General features: G+C 41.2%; 1 protein-coding gene across 1 annotated transcript in view; it reads right to left on the bottom strand.

The window, feature by feature from the left end:
* MYRFL (myelin regulatory factor like) overlaps nucleotides 1–18,497 on the bottom strand; it is a 942,772-nt gene that overhangs the window by 102,162 nt on the left and 822,113 nt on the right. The window contains exons 20-23 of the mRNA XM_069629965.1: nucleotides 13,712–13,783; nucleotides 13,568–13,626; nucleotides 13,367–13,470; nucleotides 10,206–10,221 (exon numbers count right to left, since the gene is read on the bottom strand). Coding sequence (XP_069486066.1) covers nucleotides 10,206–10,221; nucleotides 13,367–13,470; nucleotides 13,568–13,626; nucleotides 13,712–13,783 — 251 coding nt within the window. The remainder of the gene's footprint in view (nucleotides 1–10,205; nucleotides 10,222–13,366; nucleotides 13,471–13,567; nucleotides 13,627–13,711; nucleotides 13,784–18,497) is intronic.

Raw genomic sequence — 18,497 nt, 5'->3', positions numbered from 1 at the left:
CAATGATGTGATCATTGGATGGCTTGCATATGCTGATGATCTCATTTTGTTAGAATGTACACGTGCAGGTCTTCAGCAAACGCTTGATGCCCTTGGCAACTATTGCGCTGATAACGGTCTACAGGTTAATATTGATAAGAGTAAAGTGATGGTTTTCACAAAAAAATGTAGATCAAAAAAAATATGTGTGGAAACTAAATGGCAAAACAGTGGAACAAGTCAACTCCTATAAATACTTAGGAATTATTGTTGATGACCGATTAACATGGAATGCCCATTGGGTCTCCTTGCAGGCCCGATGCATGATTTCGACTAATGCCTTGAACATATTCATTGGCAGAAACAGTGGATACTCAGTATCAGCAGTACCGACCATATATACAGCAAAAATAAGAGCCATATTGCTGCATGCTATTATCATCTGGGGCCACAGCCTCATTAAGTTGGTGGAGTGTTTTGAAGCGTGTCTGTTACGGAAACTGCTCTGCCTACCTTTTAATGTAAGCGTCGAGTATCTTTACCTCGAATTTGATCTTCTGGCGATGCCATATGTATTCATTAATCATTGTGTGATAAATTTCGAGAAGTTAAATAGATTGGAAATGGATACAATTATTGTACGATATGTAGCCGCGTTCATGAGACTTGAGGGTAAAGCCTTGTTTGGTATTATGGGTAAACTAAAAATGTTACACATTAGGTGGGCAGATACATTTTTAACCCATGGCAAAACTAGCATACTCACTATGAAATCAACCCTAAAAAGAGTACTGAAAGAAGTTTGCCATGAACAACAGCTCACTAACCTTGATACTAAATCCCACAGTAGCATTCACTGCCAAGAACGCATAAATAGAGGTTCCCCGCCAGCCTATATCAAGGCTTATCCAAGTCTGCACACTGTCCGGTCATATCTATTATTGAAATTTAATATATCTGAAGCACTTGATACAAAAGGTGCTCAATTAGGATTACCGTGAACTGAGCAAATGTGTCATCTGTGTGGTAATGATACCACTGAGATGCTGTCCCATCGACCGATTGTGTGTGATAGTTTTCATGCACTGCGCTATAAACATATGAAGTCCTAAAACAATCAATTCGAGCCTGTCGAAATGGAAGCACTATGGTCACATTTCATGAGCGGCAACGACATAAATTTGATATATTTTATGGTTGCTTTTTATAGAAGGATTGTACTAATCTTACATTGTATTGACTGACTTTATCATGCAATATACTGTATTGTATGGAATATAATTAGATGAGAGTTGTGATTGGTTTTAATCTGTTTTTAATTTGTTCTGTAATTGTATTAATTGTGTTATACAAAACATTTGTTTTGCTATATGTATATAAATAAACTTGAAACTTGAAACAACCGCTGGCTAGGGGTGGCACTAAGCCCCCTGAGTCCTCAGATTGCCAGTACCCAGAACCAAGCAGGGGGCCTCATCACACAACATAGCCACCGACACATAGCAATTCAACCCCCCTGCCTAACACACTTCAAAAATTCAAACATCAGAACATTACACCTATCCAAATAATGTACACCAATGGAACGGCCAATGCATCCTCACACTATGGGCACACAACCCTCCCCTAAGGCCTAAAACAATGTAAGTGTGCTTGAAACTACACACCTAGACAAAGACCAACACATAGTACTTGCATGACCCTTTAGTGGAAGTTTGATTAATGCCAATCCTAAAATCAATATATTTTCCTGTTTCAAATAGTAGAAGAAACTGTTTTACTTAGTAAATATTAGTCATGTATCTAGTTTCTAGGCCTCATAATGAGTATGGTAAAAAGTGGCAGTAATTTACTGAAACCTTTTTGACAGCAATTGAAATTACTGTTACTTTTACTGTACAACCAAATTCAGAGTTTGACCTTGAAGTGGAGGATTTACCTCCAGCCTGACGCTGGAGGTAATTCCTCCACTTCAGGGCTGAAAATTGGTAATTTACTGTGCCGTATTACCACTGACTGTAAAACCACTGAAATTCCCCATGGAGTCCTACCAGCACTCATAATCCTGTAGAAAAAACATTGAACTGGGATTTGGCAACAAGATTGGTGGTCAATCATCAGATTTACTGCTGATTTACAACCAAACTTGTAACAAGGCCATCAGCGTTTAGAAGATCTGTAATTAATACATAGTTACACCCATTATGATTTGCTTATTTTGTAAAATCTCTTATCAAAGAAAAGGAGGACATCACAAATCGCAATTTAAAGAGAGTTCAAATGTTCTTCTAAATTAGCATGTGTTTTGTTAAATGATAGCTAAGTGGCTAGCTATTCTATAAAGATATAAGGAATTCCCATTTAGCCCACAATACACGGGAAGCAGATATATTGATGAGAACTACTAGGAACAATGACATACTCTGCTTAGTGTAAGGCTGTCGAGAAAGAAAGCTGACACAAAGGTGGCATGATTTTGGAAATAGACTTGTATTAGTGTATAGAAAAGGTCCTCACTATCCCTATCTTCTAAGAGGGGTTTCCCTGCCTCAAAATTAATACAAAAGGGTCTGTCAGAATGTCCGTTCAAATTAATCTCCGCCGCCCTGTGTCACAACCTACTTCTATCCCTCACACTACAACTAAAAAATAAACTAACAGAAAGTTCCTTCTTCAAGAGAATGGCCCCCTTCTCCTGCACCTTGAACAGTGTCCAAAAGAACATTCTCTTACAACAGAAATGTGAGGGGGAATGACTCCCTTCCCCAAGCTTGTGGGTTTCACCCAGTCTTTATGCAATTTCACCTACACGAGAATAGATCCCTTCTCCTGGTGTAGATCTATACAGTTTCCAATAAAACCAGGGAGAATGACTCCCTTGCCCTGGTGTCTCCAACACAACTCTCAGCCCAGGACCAAAGAATGCCTCCCTTCTCCTGGTATTACTTTGTAAAGTTCACAACAAGACCAGGGGGAATGACTACCTTCCCCTGGTGTCTTTAACATAACTCCTAGTTCAGTACCAGGAGAATGATTCCCTTCTCCTGCTATTGCTTGCCACAGTTCTTTCTGACTGCTTTCAGCTTGCAATAGCCTTTGCCACTCAGGTATTTTCTCAGTAAAGTCCCAAATCTTGCTGGGGTCCCAGCCCTTTCTCTGGTGGTCAGTGGTTTTTTTCTTTCCCACTGTGACGAGAAAGATTTACTCTTATGCGTTTGACATCTGCTTTGAAGTCTAGACTCTGCTTGTATTCATTGTAGGACCTTCCCCAGAGATCTTCTATCTGCTGCCGATGCTTCTTGGGCTCCGATTAGGGTCCCCGACTGGGCTCTTATTCGTAGTAAGGTCCCCGACCCTTCTCGGCTAGGAGAAGCTTACTTGAGCCATTAGCGCAGTATCTAGACGAGGCTATACAGCCTTTGATTCAAGCAAGCTCGATATACAACAAGGACACGGGCCACTTTTTGAAAAAGCTACAGGGACTGACATTCGTACCAGGGCGAGACCTCCTTTTCACAATGGATGTCTCTAGTCTGTATATGAATATAGTACATGAAGCAGGCTTGGAGGGTATACGATGGCTGTTATCTAGTGACATGTGCAAAGCGGAGAACGTTTTTGTTTTGACATTACTGAAAATGGTATTGAGCAACAATTTCTTTTGTTTTGGAGAACGCTTGTTTCTGCAAGTGCCAGGGACACCCATGGGTGCTGTCACAGCATCAAGCTACGCTAATGTGTTCATGTTCCATTTGAAAACCGAGCATGTGCTTAACTCTACGAGATGATTTCAACATCTTGCTTTGTATATGAGGCACATTGACGAAATTGTTGGGGTATGGGCAGTTTCAGAACAAGAATTGACGGATTTATTTTAGCACATGAATCATGTGCAATCCCGCATTAAATTTAAGTCAATATTCAGTTATACAGAAACATCAAAGGAAATGCTTTGAAATCGACCATCTATAATAAACCAACTGATTGCAACAGTTTAATGCTAGCCACAAGCTTTCATCCAAAAAGCACCCTGGATAGTGTGCCCCTTAGCCAATTCCTTCGATATCATCGAAGCATCTTGAATCAGGATGAATACAAGACTTGGGCAGAAAATGTGAAACAAAAATTCTTGACTCGTAAATATGACCCTGATCTGATGAATACAGTGGCACAACAAGTTTAGCAAACTCCAAGGGAATTGTTGTTGATTGAAAACACGATTAAGACATCCACCATTGGTGTATGTGACTACTTTCTCACTGCAGAGTTCTTACATAAAACAAATAGTGAAACGGAACTGGCAGGTCCTGGGGGTAGATCCCACATTGAACAGGTTATTCCCCAATGTACCTTTTTTTGCATACAGAAACATTAAGTCCATCAGAAATGTTCTGGTACAAGCAAAGTTTGACATAAGTGACCGTGTGGTACCTAACTTTAAGGGTACACCACCATGCCACAACTGCTAGCATTGTGGGAATGTACTGAAAGGAAAGGTGGCTACACATCCGTATTCAGGTAAAACGATCCTTCTGAAAAATTCTTGTACTCGCAATGCCAAAATTGTTGTCTATGGTTTGAAGAGTCCGTGTGACTTCTTCCACATGGGGATAACCACACCTAAGGTGAAAGTCCATTGGTCGGAGCATAAATCTAACATCAGATTGAAAATCCTTAAATCTCCAGTAGCGGTACATTTCATTGAGGCTGGACACAATATAGTGCAGGTACAATGCATAATCCTTGAACAAGTAGCTGTGTCCAATGGGGCAGAGACTGCCAGAGAAGATTACAACAGAGAGAGATATTTTGGAGTGATACCCTTGACTCAGTGTTGCCCAGAGGAATGAATAATGAATGGGACTTATCAAGTTTCATTTAAGCAGCATCTCTACCAAGCTGACTGATAGGTGATCTTTCGTTCTTTCTTCTTTGGTACGGATTAAGCACATCATATTGTTTACCAGACTGACAGTGACCGTTCTTGAGATTGTGAATAGTTTGGGAATAATGGATAATATTTTGATATACACATGATAAACTGAGTTTTCTATGCGCAATATGAGATTAACGATTGGTCAACGACTTGTTTGTGAAGAAGTACCTGAGGACTTTTGTAAGCAGCAACACACAGATTCATGAACAAACTAATGGGATGATTCAGATGCAATGGTATATTTTACCTGTTAATCTACATTTACCTAATTTCTATGTTGGACCACAAGCAAGTACAGTAAATATTATTTTGAATTATTATTTGGTAACTAACATTCACACTCTTAGGTGGAATGGATATCCACGTTGGCTGTGGAAATTAGTGATGATGGCTATTGATTTATTGCTAAAACAAAGAGGTGATGGCTGGAAGGTTTAGAATTAATCTTAACCACTGGCATTGCTCTGGGCAACCCTCCAGACCATCGTTCTTCGCCTGCCAAGCCATTACAGAAGGGGAAAGACCATATGCAAATCAGACTTGCCCCTACCCCAAAAGGGGCAGTCGAGCCCGAACTGCTAGGTCACACCCCTTCTGCACGAGACCACAAGCATCCCTAAACATGTTTCGGCCTTGTTGGGCCTCATCAGTGAGGAGTAGCTTGGGTCTCTAAGCCCAGCAGGCACAGGACCCACGTCTGGGCATACCAGTCCCACTCGAGGTGAGATAGCAAAAACAAAGAGGTGATGCTGGAAGGTTTAGAATTAATCTTAACCACTGGCATTGCTCTGGGCAACCCTCCAGACCATCGTTCTTCGCCTGCCAAGCAATTACAGAAGGGGAAAGACCATATGCAAATCAGACTTGGCCCCACCCCAAAAGGGGCAGTCCAGCCCGAACTGCTAGGTCACATCCCTTCTGCACGAGACCAAAAGCATCCCCAAACATGTTTCGGCCTTGTTGGGCCTCATCAGTGAGGAGTAGCTTGGGTCTCAAGGCCCAGCAGGCATGGGACCCACGTCTGGGCATACCCGTCCCACTCGGGGTGACATAGCAAAAACAAAGAGGTGATGGCTGGAAGGTTTTAAAATTAATCTTAACCACTGGCATTGCTCTGGGCTATTGATTTATTACCTGTTGATGTTTCTTTAATCAAAGGGACTTGGATTTTACAACTAGTGTTTGAATCTATGCTGTCTTAACTTGTCTACAAAATATCTAACGTGTAAGATTATGGGAACTAGATCAGTATGTTTTGGTACTAATGAAGGATGAGGTACAATTTTGTGGCATATACAGTGATAATAATAATGTGTCATTGTTGAATTGCTTCGGTTGTGAGTGGTAGAGTCCAGCACGAGATATCGTTCATTTGTGATTCACATGCACAAATGTTTTGAAGGCTCCCTTTAAAAATGTGCGCCCTATCGGCGGAGCATTTTTGCTCCGGTATTGTGCTTGTGGGCGACGGCAGTAGACGATTCGGGAACGGAGCCTAGAGCCAGTTAAAACTGGCTCTCTGCTTTGCTGCCAGGCATGGACATTTTAGGGTACACTCTGCTAATTGTGATTATTAACTCAAGAATACTGTTATTAAGGTCACCTTCGATGTGCGCTCAGAATTATTGACTTTGGAAGCATGTTCATAAGGAACCCTTGAGATCAATGAATTGGGTTAAGTTAAGGAGTTCTTGGAGACTGAGCGGACGATTTAGCCATGAGGTATACTTGGAGAGATACACCTTAAGATGGCCACCACATTCTTGCACGATGACTGAGTGGCCGCTCTGGTCATGTGATCGCTGATGTTGTCTTTAAATGGTGGGCACAGAGCATTAAGCTGGTTGATACAAGCTCTGTGCTCGGTGGCCTGCCATTGAGGATTTCGAGTAAGTACTGAGTGGTGTGATTAGCAGAACCTTAGTGTTGACAGTGTTAGTTAGGAGGACTGAACCTCTTTTTTGGTTTTCGATCCGGGTAAATGTCCACTGAGTATTACGACTGATAGAGGACTGGGGAGTTGGATAAGTTACAAATTATTTGACCATACATAGATGCTTTCCAATGAATTAGGAGATTTGTGACATTGTATTTTTAGTTTTTTAGGTTTTCATGTTTGTGAACATTTGGAATTTGGCAAGGTTAGTCTTACAGGGTGTCAATAATGTGAAGATAGGAATCATGAATAACCATGGATTCATTTATGAGTAACTAAAATGGAGATATCTATTGCAGGTTAAATTGAATGACAGTGTTGTATCCCCTGAAGGTGGTGCGGTCCATCTATCAGAAACACGTTGGGAATGTTAAGTAACTACTCGTTGGGTTTCATTACAAGATGTCAATTATGTTCTTGGAAATTATTCTTTATTATGTTGCATCTCGTTGTGGGTTGAATTAATTCACAGTGGACATTTATAGTCTGAGGACCACCAGGCTATTTTTGTAAATTGCATAAGAGTGCTCATGTGAAAATTGTTCTCTTTTTTCTTCTTTGAATTTTGGCAATTACAGTCAATTTCAACAACACATGTCTGTGTTTTTTATTTTAATTGTTTATTTTAATTGTTAGTACAGCTTATAAATTTACATTGGAAGCACGTCTCGCCAGACTTGGAGTGCATGTGTGCTACCTGTGCACATTCATGGGTCATGTTTTATGCAAAGACACTTCCCTGCTGGTCGGTAGGTTTCTGTCTGCCACTGACATGAGGAAGATGATGTTGGAGGTGCGACTGACACTGGCTAGGTCCAATATTTGGTTCACTACCACTGGGGCGAGGGAAAGCTGTTTGAGCATCTCTTCTGCCCCTTCCGCCATACCCTCTGGTTCTCCCATACCTCCTCTTATCTTCTTTGGGACTTCAGTACATCACCAGGGCTTCCTGGGACTGGGATTGGTGCTGTTGGCTCCTCGGGCTTCTCTCCTTTTCAGGACCTGCAGTGTGGCGTCACTCCGCACAGCTCAGCTCACTTCTCTCTCTTGCTTCTGTACTCGGGTCTGCACCCTCAGACCCAATGGAGAACTCCCACAGCTGCTCACCAGCGTTCTCCACATCGCCTTCTTACTGGTCCGCCAGCAGGTTCTGAATCTCCTGCATTATAGATATGTTACACCTGTTTCCTCTCACGTCTGTGCTTGACTGCACGGCCGGGTTTGACACATCTGATAGTCCTTTGTGCCTTTTTAGACATTGTATCCAGTTCCTCCCATGCAGATTGCACAAGTCCTTTGTTTCTTGCCTCCTTGGGGCCACCTCGTACCAGTGTTAGTACAGTCAATGATCTTTATGTCTCCTGTACTCTTCCTCATCCTGGAACGTTTGGTTTATCTCCTATGTTACAACAATACATTGGTTTGCTTTCAATGCAGTGGTTATGGACGTTAGGGAGGGCTATGGAATGTCTGTGAGTATAAACATTCAATGTGCTGTACCCCAGGTGATTGTCCTTATCCTTAGAGGCGGAGGCCATCCCCATGAGGTCCTCCCGCATTAAAACACCACTAGAGGGACTGTTGGTTAGCGGATGCACCTCCCTAGCCTCATGGAAAAGGCTCCCCCCTAGGGGAGAAGTGTCAACACCTTGTGAATCGTCCCATTGGCCATTCAGTTAGTGTTGTCTGAAGAATAAGGTTAATGGGGTTCTAACATATTTTAAAGGGAACTGGACTCACAGGCTCAATGAAAATGATCTTGCATCTTGGCTAGAAAGCAACAACCATCCAGGTCTTCCCTAGGTCACATGATATGATATGATATGACATTTATAACGCGCCTATACACAAGTGTTTCATGTCTGACACAGGCCTGATAGATTTCGGCCACACTGGGATCCGATGACTCTTACTTGGCAGTGGTCATACAATTCAGAATCAGAAGATGGTTCCAGCCCCCGCTAGTCTCCGGCTCCTGACTTTATCTCTGTTTCCTGTCCTGCGCAGTCTTAATGCATCCAAGCAATATGACCACAGTCACTGGATCAATTGCTAGCCGGACGAGGATTGTTCTGTGAAATGATTTCAGCATATCTAAGCATACTCTGAAATCAAGGGACCCTCCTTTTCTACTTTTGGTCATGCCCATTTGTGGATAACTCGTAGGATTGACAGGTGCATCCCCTCATTATTATATTATAATTGTTTATTTTTAACGTCCTTAATAACCAGAGGTTTCTAAGCGCGGACCCAGGAATCGAACATGTGTTGCTCCATGTTGTACTGCTTCCAAGGAGAGCACGTTGCACAAGGCGAGCGCTTTGCCTCACTGCCAGCATGGTCTGAGGTCTATGTTAAACATCTTATTCAATTCAAGTTTGGGTTAGTCTTATTGCTGGTCAAAGGAACCACAAACATGAGTGTATGAGTCATGCAGTTTACCATTAATTCCCAGATTTCGAAAAGGCAATCAGGAGGATAGAAGTGTGGAAGGAAATTTTGTTTGACTCTGCTCGGGTTCTCCTACATCGAAGCTACTGGTCACCTGTGGGAATTAAGGGTGGGAGGAGAAAGTGGTCTAATGGCAGATCAAAAAGAATCAGGTAATTGGCCATCAATAAAGCAGGAAGGTAGTTCAAAACCCTTACACAGTGATCAGTTTTTTGTGTTGGTTGTTGAACTAATTGAGAGAAGCCCAGGCATGGCATATCCTTGAGGCTAGCACTTGCATAGGCATTTGTAGGATCTTCTACCAAAAAAATGAAGTCTTGCATGATGCAGACATAATTGGATAATGTCGAGACAGAGTATTTGTGTTTTGAAAAACATTTCTGCTTCAAATTTCTCAAGATGCTCTGAATTGCCCAGAATGTATTTTTGAGTTTATTTTCCCGCCTTTTCTTCAATGAAAGCTTTATTGTATAAAGCTTCCTGTTTGGGTTTCTAAAATGGAAACATTACTTTGAAAGTTCCCTAACTTGGTTATTGTTCTCTTTTCTCTAAGAAAGTGTTTTTTTCATGAAATAGCCGACTTCAGTCAGTTGGGCGGTACTACTTTGGACAAACTCTTGAATAAATGATCCTGTTGCCACCACCATGATATGCATTGTACTGAGTCCTCTGTTACAAGAAGAACACAATGCTATGAGTTTTTGATTATTACTGTCCAAGTCCTTTTTCCCCAATGCCCTGTCAGTGGCTGCAGACACTCCCATGTGGTCTTTTTGAATGTATTCCATTACACAATGGCTGTTATAAACTGGGTTCTTCCTCCCCGATCTGTCCTTTTTCTGCTTTTCCAGGGACACCCCAGAAAAGGGGCGGATTGGCCTGTAGGGAACTCTGGAAATTTGCCGGTAGGCCTCTGCACCTTGGGCCTATTTTGTGTGGTCTTTCCACACTTTACCATAGGAAAAGGGTTGGGCTTACTGAACATGTGTAATATGGGGACACTTTGAAAATTATTTCCAGGGCCTCTTGTGATTCCCAGTTCACCCCTGCTCCAGAAACCTTGGTGATTTGTCTTAGCCCAAACCTCCTTACGCCCAACCCACCAACTCCTCGCTCACCTAATCCAGAGGACACCTCTGAAGCCCCTGCAATGCCCCAGGTCTGCTGAAACCATTCCCCATTCAATGGACTTGCATGCATCTCATCTTCTCCTATGGTGGCCTTGCCTGTACTGTCCCTCTTTGCTTTCCATGCATTGCAGAAAGGACATTTCATACTAGATAACGTGCAACATCCTTATTCCTCCGTGCGTGCAGGCCGCCATGCAGACAATGTCATCCTACTCCATACAGAAAGCTGATTGCCCATGACGCGATCTATATGGCAGAGCGAGATCTTGCAGAGAAAAATGTACAATTGGTACTAATGCACCTGAGAAAACCTACCACCAAGTGCTGCAGGACAATGCTGCAAGAAAAGCAACAACAAAAAAACCTTTAGTGTGTGTTTAAAAATGTCCGTATTTGAAATCAGACTTCATGGTTTTCCCATTTAGAAAATCAAGCATGGAAGATTTCGCAAGTGAACAGCAGTGATATGATGATAAAAGGGCAAAATTACCTCTCCGGAATATGGTACAGGTTTAGAAAGCTAAAGCACTATCACTGGCTATTCTTCAGGTTTTTTGATTAGTCACCATGCCAGTGGCCTACATGGCAAATAACATGATTTTCATAGGTCATTTTTTTGCTTACCCTAGATGGCACCAATATATCCATTACATATATACGAAGACCAGGATTTCCTACAAGTTAAAAACAATGTGGCTCCTCTTTTGATGTGGGCTACAATTTGGATGAATTAACAGAGAGATTGTTGAAGATATACAGAAGAGTTACTGTTTTCATTGCTTTTTGAAAAACACAAGCTAACAAAAATGGGGCTAATCTCTTTGTTTTATAATTGTATTTCTATTTGTGGTTCAACCAAAAGATTGTTACACCTCAGCAAAATATGAGACAGTGCAAGATCCCAGTTAATTGACACCTCCCTTCGAAATCTATTCAATGGATTCAGGTTATTGTAAACTGCATAGGAATCACATGGAAGAGAACTCTCATTTAGAAGATTATAACTCTTTTGCCGCTCAAGACAAGATACCTCAACATAGGCCAAGCATAATTGTTTGTATAGGCGCTGCTCCTGTGATGGCCTTGTTCTTGAAACAGGTTTGCAATTTGTTATTTCCCCTCATTATGATGCTCTCAGCTGGAACAATTTACTTCCTGTGACATTCTCCTTTGGATAGGGAAAGAAAGGCATTTATCTCACCCCCCTTTTAAAAAAAAATAAAATGGCAAACATTGAGAAAACTATACCTTTTGTGTCTGCCTCACATTTCTGACCCTTATACTCCTTGTGTAAGGCAAGCATAAGGAGCTGTTGTCCAGCCACATGTTATCTTTTATCTGCTATTACTGCAACTTTGTCAAAAGCACTAACTTACACTTTATCTATAAAAATACCCAACTACATAACACATAATTATTGCTCTATAATATTTAGATAGTGATTTGTTTGGTAATCTTGTGCAGTTTGTATACTGTTATTTGTTATGTAGTGTCTTGCTGATATATTGTGGATTTGTGTGTTGTATATTTAGTGCTATATTCTTTTATGAAAATTGTGTTTATTTCTGAATAAAGATAACTTAATTCATTTGATTTACCACATTATTGTTGTGGATTGTATCTCATGCAATTTTTGTTTCAGACATTGAACCATCCATGTTTTCTTCTGGCTGAGAAATGTTTTCTAAAAGCAAAACAACTATTTTAAATTAAGTGCTTTACTGTGTACCTATTGTATATGCAGCAAGAATGTATATATCCTGGTGTTATTCTGCTTATAGATTCGTTTCTGTAAATTAATTTACAAGAGTTACTGCATAGCACTCCTAAGTGTCACCTGTATGCATTTCCACACGTGCAACTAACATCTGCACACTTATTTAATTAATAAATCTGTGTCTTCACTGGTACTCGTCAAAACAGATTTAAAATATGTGCCTCAAATTTTAAATCCTTTTATGAAAACCTTTATCAGCAATTTAAAAATGCAATTATGCAATCTTATCTCAGCACATTTCCAAATTACTAGATATTTCAAAGCTCTAAGGCTATCAGTTGGAAAAACTTGAACCATAGAGTAATAAGCCTAAAACAAACCTAAGGAGGTGAAGACATCTTTTCGAATATAATGTCACTCATAAGACCTCAAGAAGAATCCCCAAGTCAGAAAACACCCCACACCTGTTAGCAGTACTCATTGGCACCCTCTCCAATGTTGCTAGTTTTAACATTGTCAATAGCCTAGAGCCTCCCATGTTTTCCAGTTTCTCTGAAATACTTTCTTTCCAGTGGTATTGCTGTTTTCATCTAAAGGTATTTCCAGGATGGCTATTGTCTTGTGTTATGTGATAATACTGAAATAAAATATAGTTTCATCCTTTTATATTTCATATGCAATTTTGTTTTAATTTTACCTATAAATTGGACATTGTAGACCAAAAAAAAATCAACAAATACACTCTGTGATTCTACAATAATTATTTAAATAGGTATGTCCAGCTTAAGTACTTCACATAATGTAGCACCATGATTGTCTAGGGTTTCCTTGTGCGACCTTCTGTTTTGAATAATATTTTGAATTTATGTGAAAAAACCTTCCTGAAAACATCTATACCTGTAACGTCTTAAATTGAAGGTCATTCTTTTCGCCCTTTGTCATTTGTAGAAGGCTACTCCCTTAGCCCTGCACCTCCAGCCTACCACCTCTTACCTTCTGGCCTGCCTTAATGTTTTGGTTAACCCTTTAATACTTCCCCCTTTTTCCTATGTTTCTTGGATCCAGATTATTGAGAAAGGAGTTTTTCAAACGGCCTTTCTTACAGAATACTATTATTTCAGGAATGGGGCAGCTCAGATAGATCTTATAATTCGCACATATTACTTACGTTCTTGCTTGTTATTTGCACCATTTATTGATCGTCTTTTTGACGGAACTGTGCAACAATAAATTTGCGTACATGGCAGGATGTCGCAGAAATGTATTTCCATAGCCTGAATGGAGGACCTTGTAGTAGTGAGAGAGGTGCTTTTGCCGAGTGCTGTGAAGAAAGACAAAGTTTGAGGTTAGAGTTAGTTGCCTAGAAGAAGATCTCTGTTTCATTGGCAAATAAGTCAGCTAATGCAGCTCACGCCTACCTGCTGACGTTGTGTGCAAGAGGTGTGTAGTGTAGCTGTTGGTACCTGTAGCATTGCTGCTATTAAAGAATACACAGATCATTAAGTCAGAAAAAGGCATACGCTTTATTAGAGGAAAGTCAATACTGCAAGCGAATAACTTACACAAAGGAGTGCTCCAGCTCAGAGATTTCCTCTTGCACATATAGAAGGTAAAGGGTTGAAATTGTGACGGCACTGTAACAAAATAATGGAAATTGGTGAAGAGAAATAGGGATGTGTAGACAAACTATATATCTTGTATTAATATGTTTTTTAAAAATTAAAATGATGTGTAAGAATAATAATAAATAATAATATTAATAGCTTTATTCGGCACTGGGCCCTGAAAGCATGCACATTCGTAAAAACATCTCGGAACAAAATTGCAACCAAACAAACTATTTAGACTTCATGTGTAAAAGTTAAAATCATTTTGAACATTATATGACAATTTAGATATTAAAGTGCAATTTGTTGCAATATTGCAGAAGGCTTGCTTCCATCAGTCAGTCGGAATTTATATCAGCTAAGGTGCTAAACAACTAAACTTCGTACACAGATATTCAAACCATATGAACATCAGAAGGGTGCATAGTTATTAAGTGCCATTCAGTGTGATGCCCCCATTGCCCCTGCCTCCATCCAGAATTTGTATCAATTAAAATGCTAATACAGTTAAACGTCCTACATGAGTATTGAAAACCATTTTAAACATCAAATAACAGCATAGTTACTAAGGTACGGTTTTGTCAAGTGTTTTCATTGACCCCCGCCTCCATCAGTCGATCAGTCAAGAACAGTGGTGCAGGGCCCAAGAGGAGGGACTCACTATGACACATATGTGACATTATCACAATAGCCTGGACTACCTTGTTATGCATAGCAATGGATAAAACAAATAACTACAAATAAAATATAAAATCCTGCTCAGGAGTCAAAATCAAACTGCTCTTTCAAGTTATCAAGCTGTTTTCGCCAAGGACAGGCACAATTTATATTGAGATAGAGCAAACGTCCTTCTGGACAAAGCTTGCTTTAAAACTGAAGCAGTGAACAGCTCACTAATTGGCTTTCTACCCACAATAAATACATCAATGCTGGGCGACTGCAGAAATTGCCCATCTCTTAAAATAGGCACCGGTGTTCTTGCTCCTATATCTCTGCATGCTGGGCAAAATAGCACAAAGTGCAAAATATCCCCACCTATGTCACGGCAAAATATGTTTTTATTATTAACATTGGCAAAACAGTGCAAGCAAGATCAAAGACCACACAAATGATCACATGTTAACACTAATTGAGCTGTTGAATATATTCTATTCCCTCTTTGTCCCCCCCAGCTCCACCCTTTAGCATTTCTCTCCCAAATACACTTTTACCTACCTCCTCAGGTGGAGACGAACCTGTAAACAAATCTCCACTAGTGCCTCTGGCGTCAGTCATCAAGTTAATCTTTGAAAGCTTCTTGTTGACATTGCCAGCTACCTGAGTGTCCCACATCACAAGCACTTTTTGTGATGCTGTAGATTTTGGGTCTTTGTAAGGAACCAGGGCACAGAGGACTCGTGTTTGTGGGTACACACCTTTATTACAATAATAAAGGGGGTAGGGAAATGCCTCACTGTCCCTACTCTAGGAGGTATTTCTGTACCTCAACCAGAAACTAAGGGTCTGTCCTGTGTCAAAATGTCCAAAGCAAAAATGTCCTGTGTCCAAAATCCTATCCTAGCCCTCTCATTATAAAAGTAACTATAAGGTGCTAAGGGTAATGTCTTTGGCTTGGCAAGTGCACAAATGTTCAAGTTCAACAAAAAGGTATATATCCAACAAAGTTTTAAAGGGGTAGTGTTCACAGTTCTAGGGAATGGCTACCTTCCCGAGGTTTCTCTCCACCAAAACAAAAGTTCAAACGAATAACCACGTTTTGTGTAGCCCAAGAGGATATCCCCCACCTCTTGGTGTTGCTATCCACTCCATGGGAAATTACTCCCTTCCCGAGGTATTTTACCCATTCAATGTAATTAAAAATCATAAGGGCATGAATCTTCCTTGGATTCTCTTTTCAAAGTTCCACAACTTGGGTGTGCGTCCCAGACTCACAGAACACCTGGTATACTCTGCTTTCAGATTCCTCTTTTAAAGTTCCTTTACACAATTTGGGTGCAGGTGACAGACTCACAAATGCCTGGTATACTCTCCTGCCAGGACTATATATTGTAAATCTCTCTCTCTCAGTCAGTACAAAGGGTTATGGGTCTTCCATAAGTTCTTCTTATCAATGGTGTATTGTATCTCCCAAAATGCGTGGGCTATATAAATCAGTTTGTGATGTAAGCCATAGGGAATTTGCCTTCTTTTTCAGTTGGGGAGCACCTTCTCCATTTCCGCCCCAACCTTCAAATATAGGCTCCCCAGTTTTAGAACAGCTCCCTTGGCTTCTCCAACCCTGCTCGGGTCCTTCTCTGCTTTAGCTCTCTCTCTCTCTCTCTCTCTCTGCTTCGGGCAGCGCATCTCTGTGGCAGGCGGTGGTCTGCGTGTCATTCCAGCTTCCCTTGCCAGTGTAAAGCTCTTTGTTTGCCTCACGTCCTGCTTCGGCATCTCTCCAGCCGGGGGGAATGCTACTCCTGTCCAGACACCACCACATTCTACGGGGTGCTTCTCTGTCTCGCTCGCTGCCTTCTGAATACCCAGCCCATGCTGGGAATTCTCCTCCACGGTTCTCCCAAGTCTCCATATTTGCTTGTCCACCTGACAGATTGACTTCCCCGGCAGTGGCTAGTCGGTCGGATCTCACTGCGTTGCTCAGCTTCCAACTGTGAACTCCCACTCTGAGGAAGGGCCAATCGGATTTTTCCAACTGTTAGACTCCTTGTTTTGCTTCAGTGGAGCAATGTTCCTTCTGGATGCCCTCTTCCACGTGTCAGCTTTTGTCATTAGGTTGGTTACAGAATATTGAAGTATACTGTCAGCAGGCTTTGTGGGTTTTTGAAGGGGATAAGGGGATGATCACAATATGCCATCAAGACATGAGGAATGGAGACCAGGCTACCTCTGGGAAAGGAGTGATGACATCTTCAAATTAGTCACATCATGCACCCAAGATCAAGATTACTGTGCTACTAGGAGCTATTTTAAAAGGTTTACTTTGGCCTTAACACAGGGTAACACAGGGAATTACATCAATCAAGCTTCTCCTCTAGTACAATCCCTAACTTGGCCCCATCTTACATGGTTCATAAAATCACAAAGCATCTGTCGGCCAGGCCCACCAGAAACCTTTGCACCCACAGGTTGGTCCAACCGAAATTCAAACGTGCAAAAGCAGGTGGATCTAGCTTCCCAGTCATAGTCGCCAAGTATTGGACCTCTCGCCCACTCGCCTTAAGGGCAGACGAATCCTACTGGGCCTTCCTGAAAGCCCTCAAAGCATGGTTATTCACTTAACCATCCCTATCCACTGCGCAATGTTACGCCTTGTAACCCCATCTTATGTACTATTGCAACCTACCTATGTACTTATGCTTCCGCCGTGGCCTAAGGGCCAGAGGTAACTGGTTTCAGCGTACTGATGCCCGAGGGTTTGTGTGCGCTCTACAAATGCAAAAATAAATACATAAATAAAATAAAATACAAGCCATCTTGACTTCACAGACTGACATCAGTTTAGAAACTCTACCTATCCCTGCCGACAATATGTGTATTGGAGATGAGAGGATATCTACTGTGGACTCACACTCTTGGAATGAACAGCCACTGGGAAATGACATTTCAAAAAAACCTGACCAAATTCAAGAAAGCTGTGAAAATTAACAGTTTGAAAGAATTATATTTCTTAGCATTTTCCTTATTGAACAAATGTAATAGTGAATTTATTGTCTTTCTTTGTATGGTATGGCACGGTATTAGAACTGATAGTGTGCTGACTATCACACTGAAAAGATATCTGGGCGCTAAACAAGATCTCAAAAATACCTCGCCAAATCACAAGGCTATGATACCAGATTAAGGCAGGAGCATTGATTAATTTGATGGTATTGAACCAAATACTGCCCGCCACATAGACCATGAAAAGTGAACGTTCGGTCAAGTTGTGAACGGGCCTAAAGAGGCAACCAGTTTATCGTCCCTGCACTCTCCATTTCTACCCACTCGCTGCACCATGAAGCTACCTGTTTACCTTGCAAGTCCCAAATAAATAAAGCAATCCTTATCACAGGACATGGCTATCGTCACTCTTCTGGCCATAGTTGGCTACTACGGGGTAACTGTCAAATCACTTAAAAGCTCTTCTTTCGATAGTCAAGCTTCAAGGGCTAGAGATCTACTCAAGTGGGAGATGGGCTGCTGCAGCAAATACAAGATTGGTGTTACAAAATATTTTTTTAAGTGCGGCTTATGGTGGGGTGATTCGGCATGAATGCTAATGCATAACTAACAGGATGTTCTAAAAAAGAGCCGCACCATTTTACAAGATAATGAAAAAATGAAGTCCTAACTCATATTTTTGTGGGCATTATTATTGCCCAATGTGGTGCACTGAATTTGACTCGGGGATCTAAAATGGATCATTCGTCTCTTGTGATTATCTGGTCAGACATTTTAATCTTCCCCAGCCTCAGTTTTCCAGGTTCAATTCTATTTGGATCGCCAATTAGATAACTGAAAGAGCCAATAGAAATCTTGTTCTCAGAGGTAATGCTGGGAAACGGTAGCATTCCCATGTTATATGCCAACTCTAGTGCAGATTCTCTGGAAGGTGATCTGGTTTTGAGCAAATGGCAGCAGGCGACCTACCCACACATTCTTCTGGCAGGCAGCCTTACACCAACGCTTAGTATTGCTTCTCCAATGACTCCACAAATACACCAACACCAAACCTATTCTGGTTGTACTGCACTCCAGCTAAGCT

The sequence above is a fragment of the Ambystoma mexicanum genome, chromosome 12, assembly GCF_040938575.1.
Source record: "Ambystoma mexicanum isolate Mex_15411 chromosome 12, UKY_AmexF1_1, whole genome shotgun sequence".
In the NCBI taxonomy this organism is placed as follows: Eukaryota; Metazoa; Chordata; class Amphibia; order Caudata; family Ambystomatidae; genus Ambystoma; species Ambystoma mexicanum.
The sequence above is the reverse complement of the archived record's forward strand: the minus strand, read 5'-3'. Positions and strand labels throughout refer to the sequence as shown.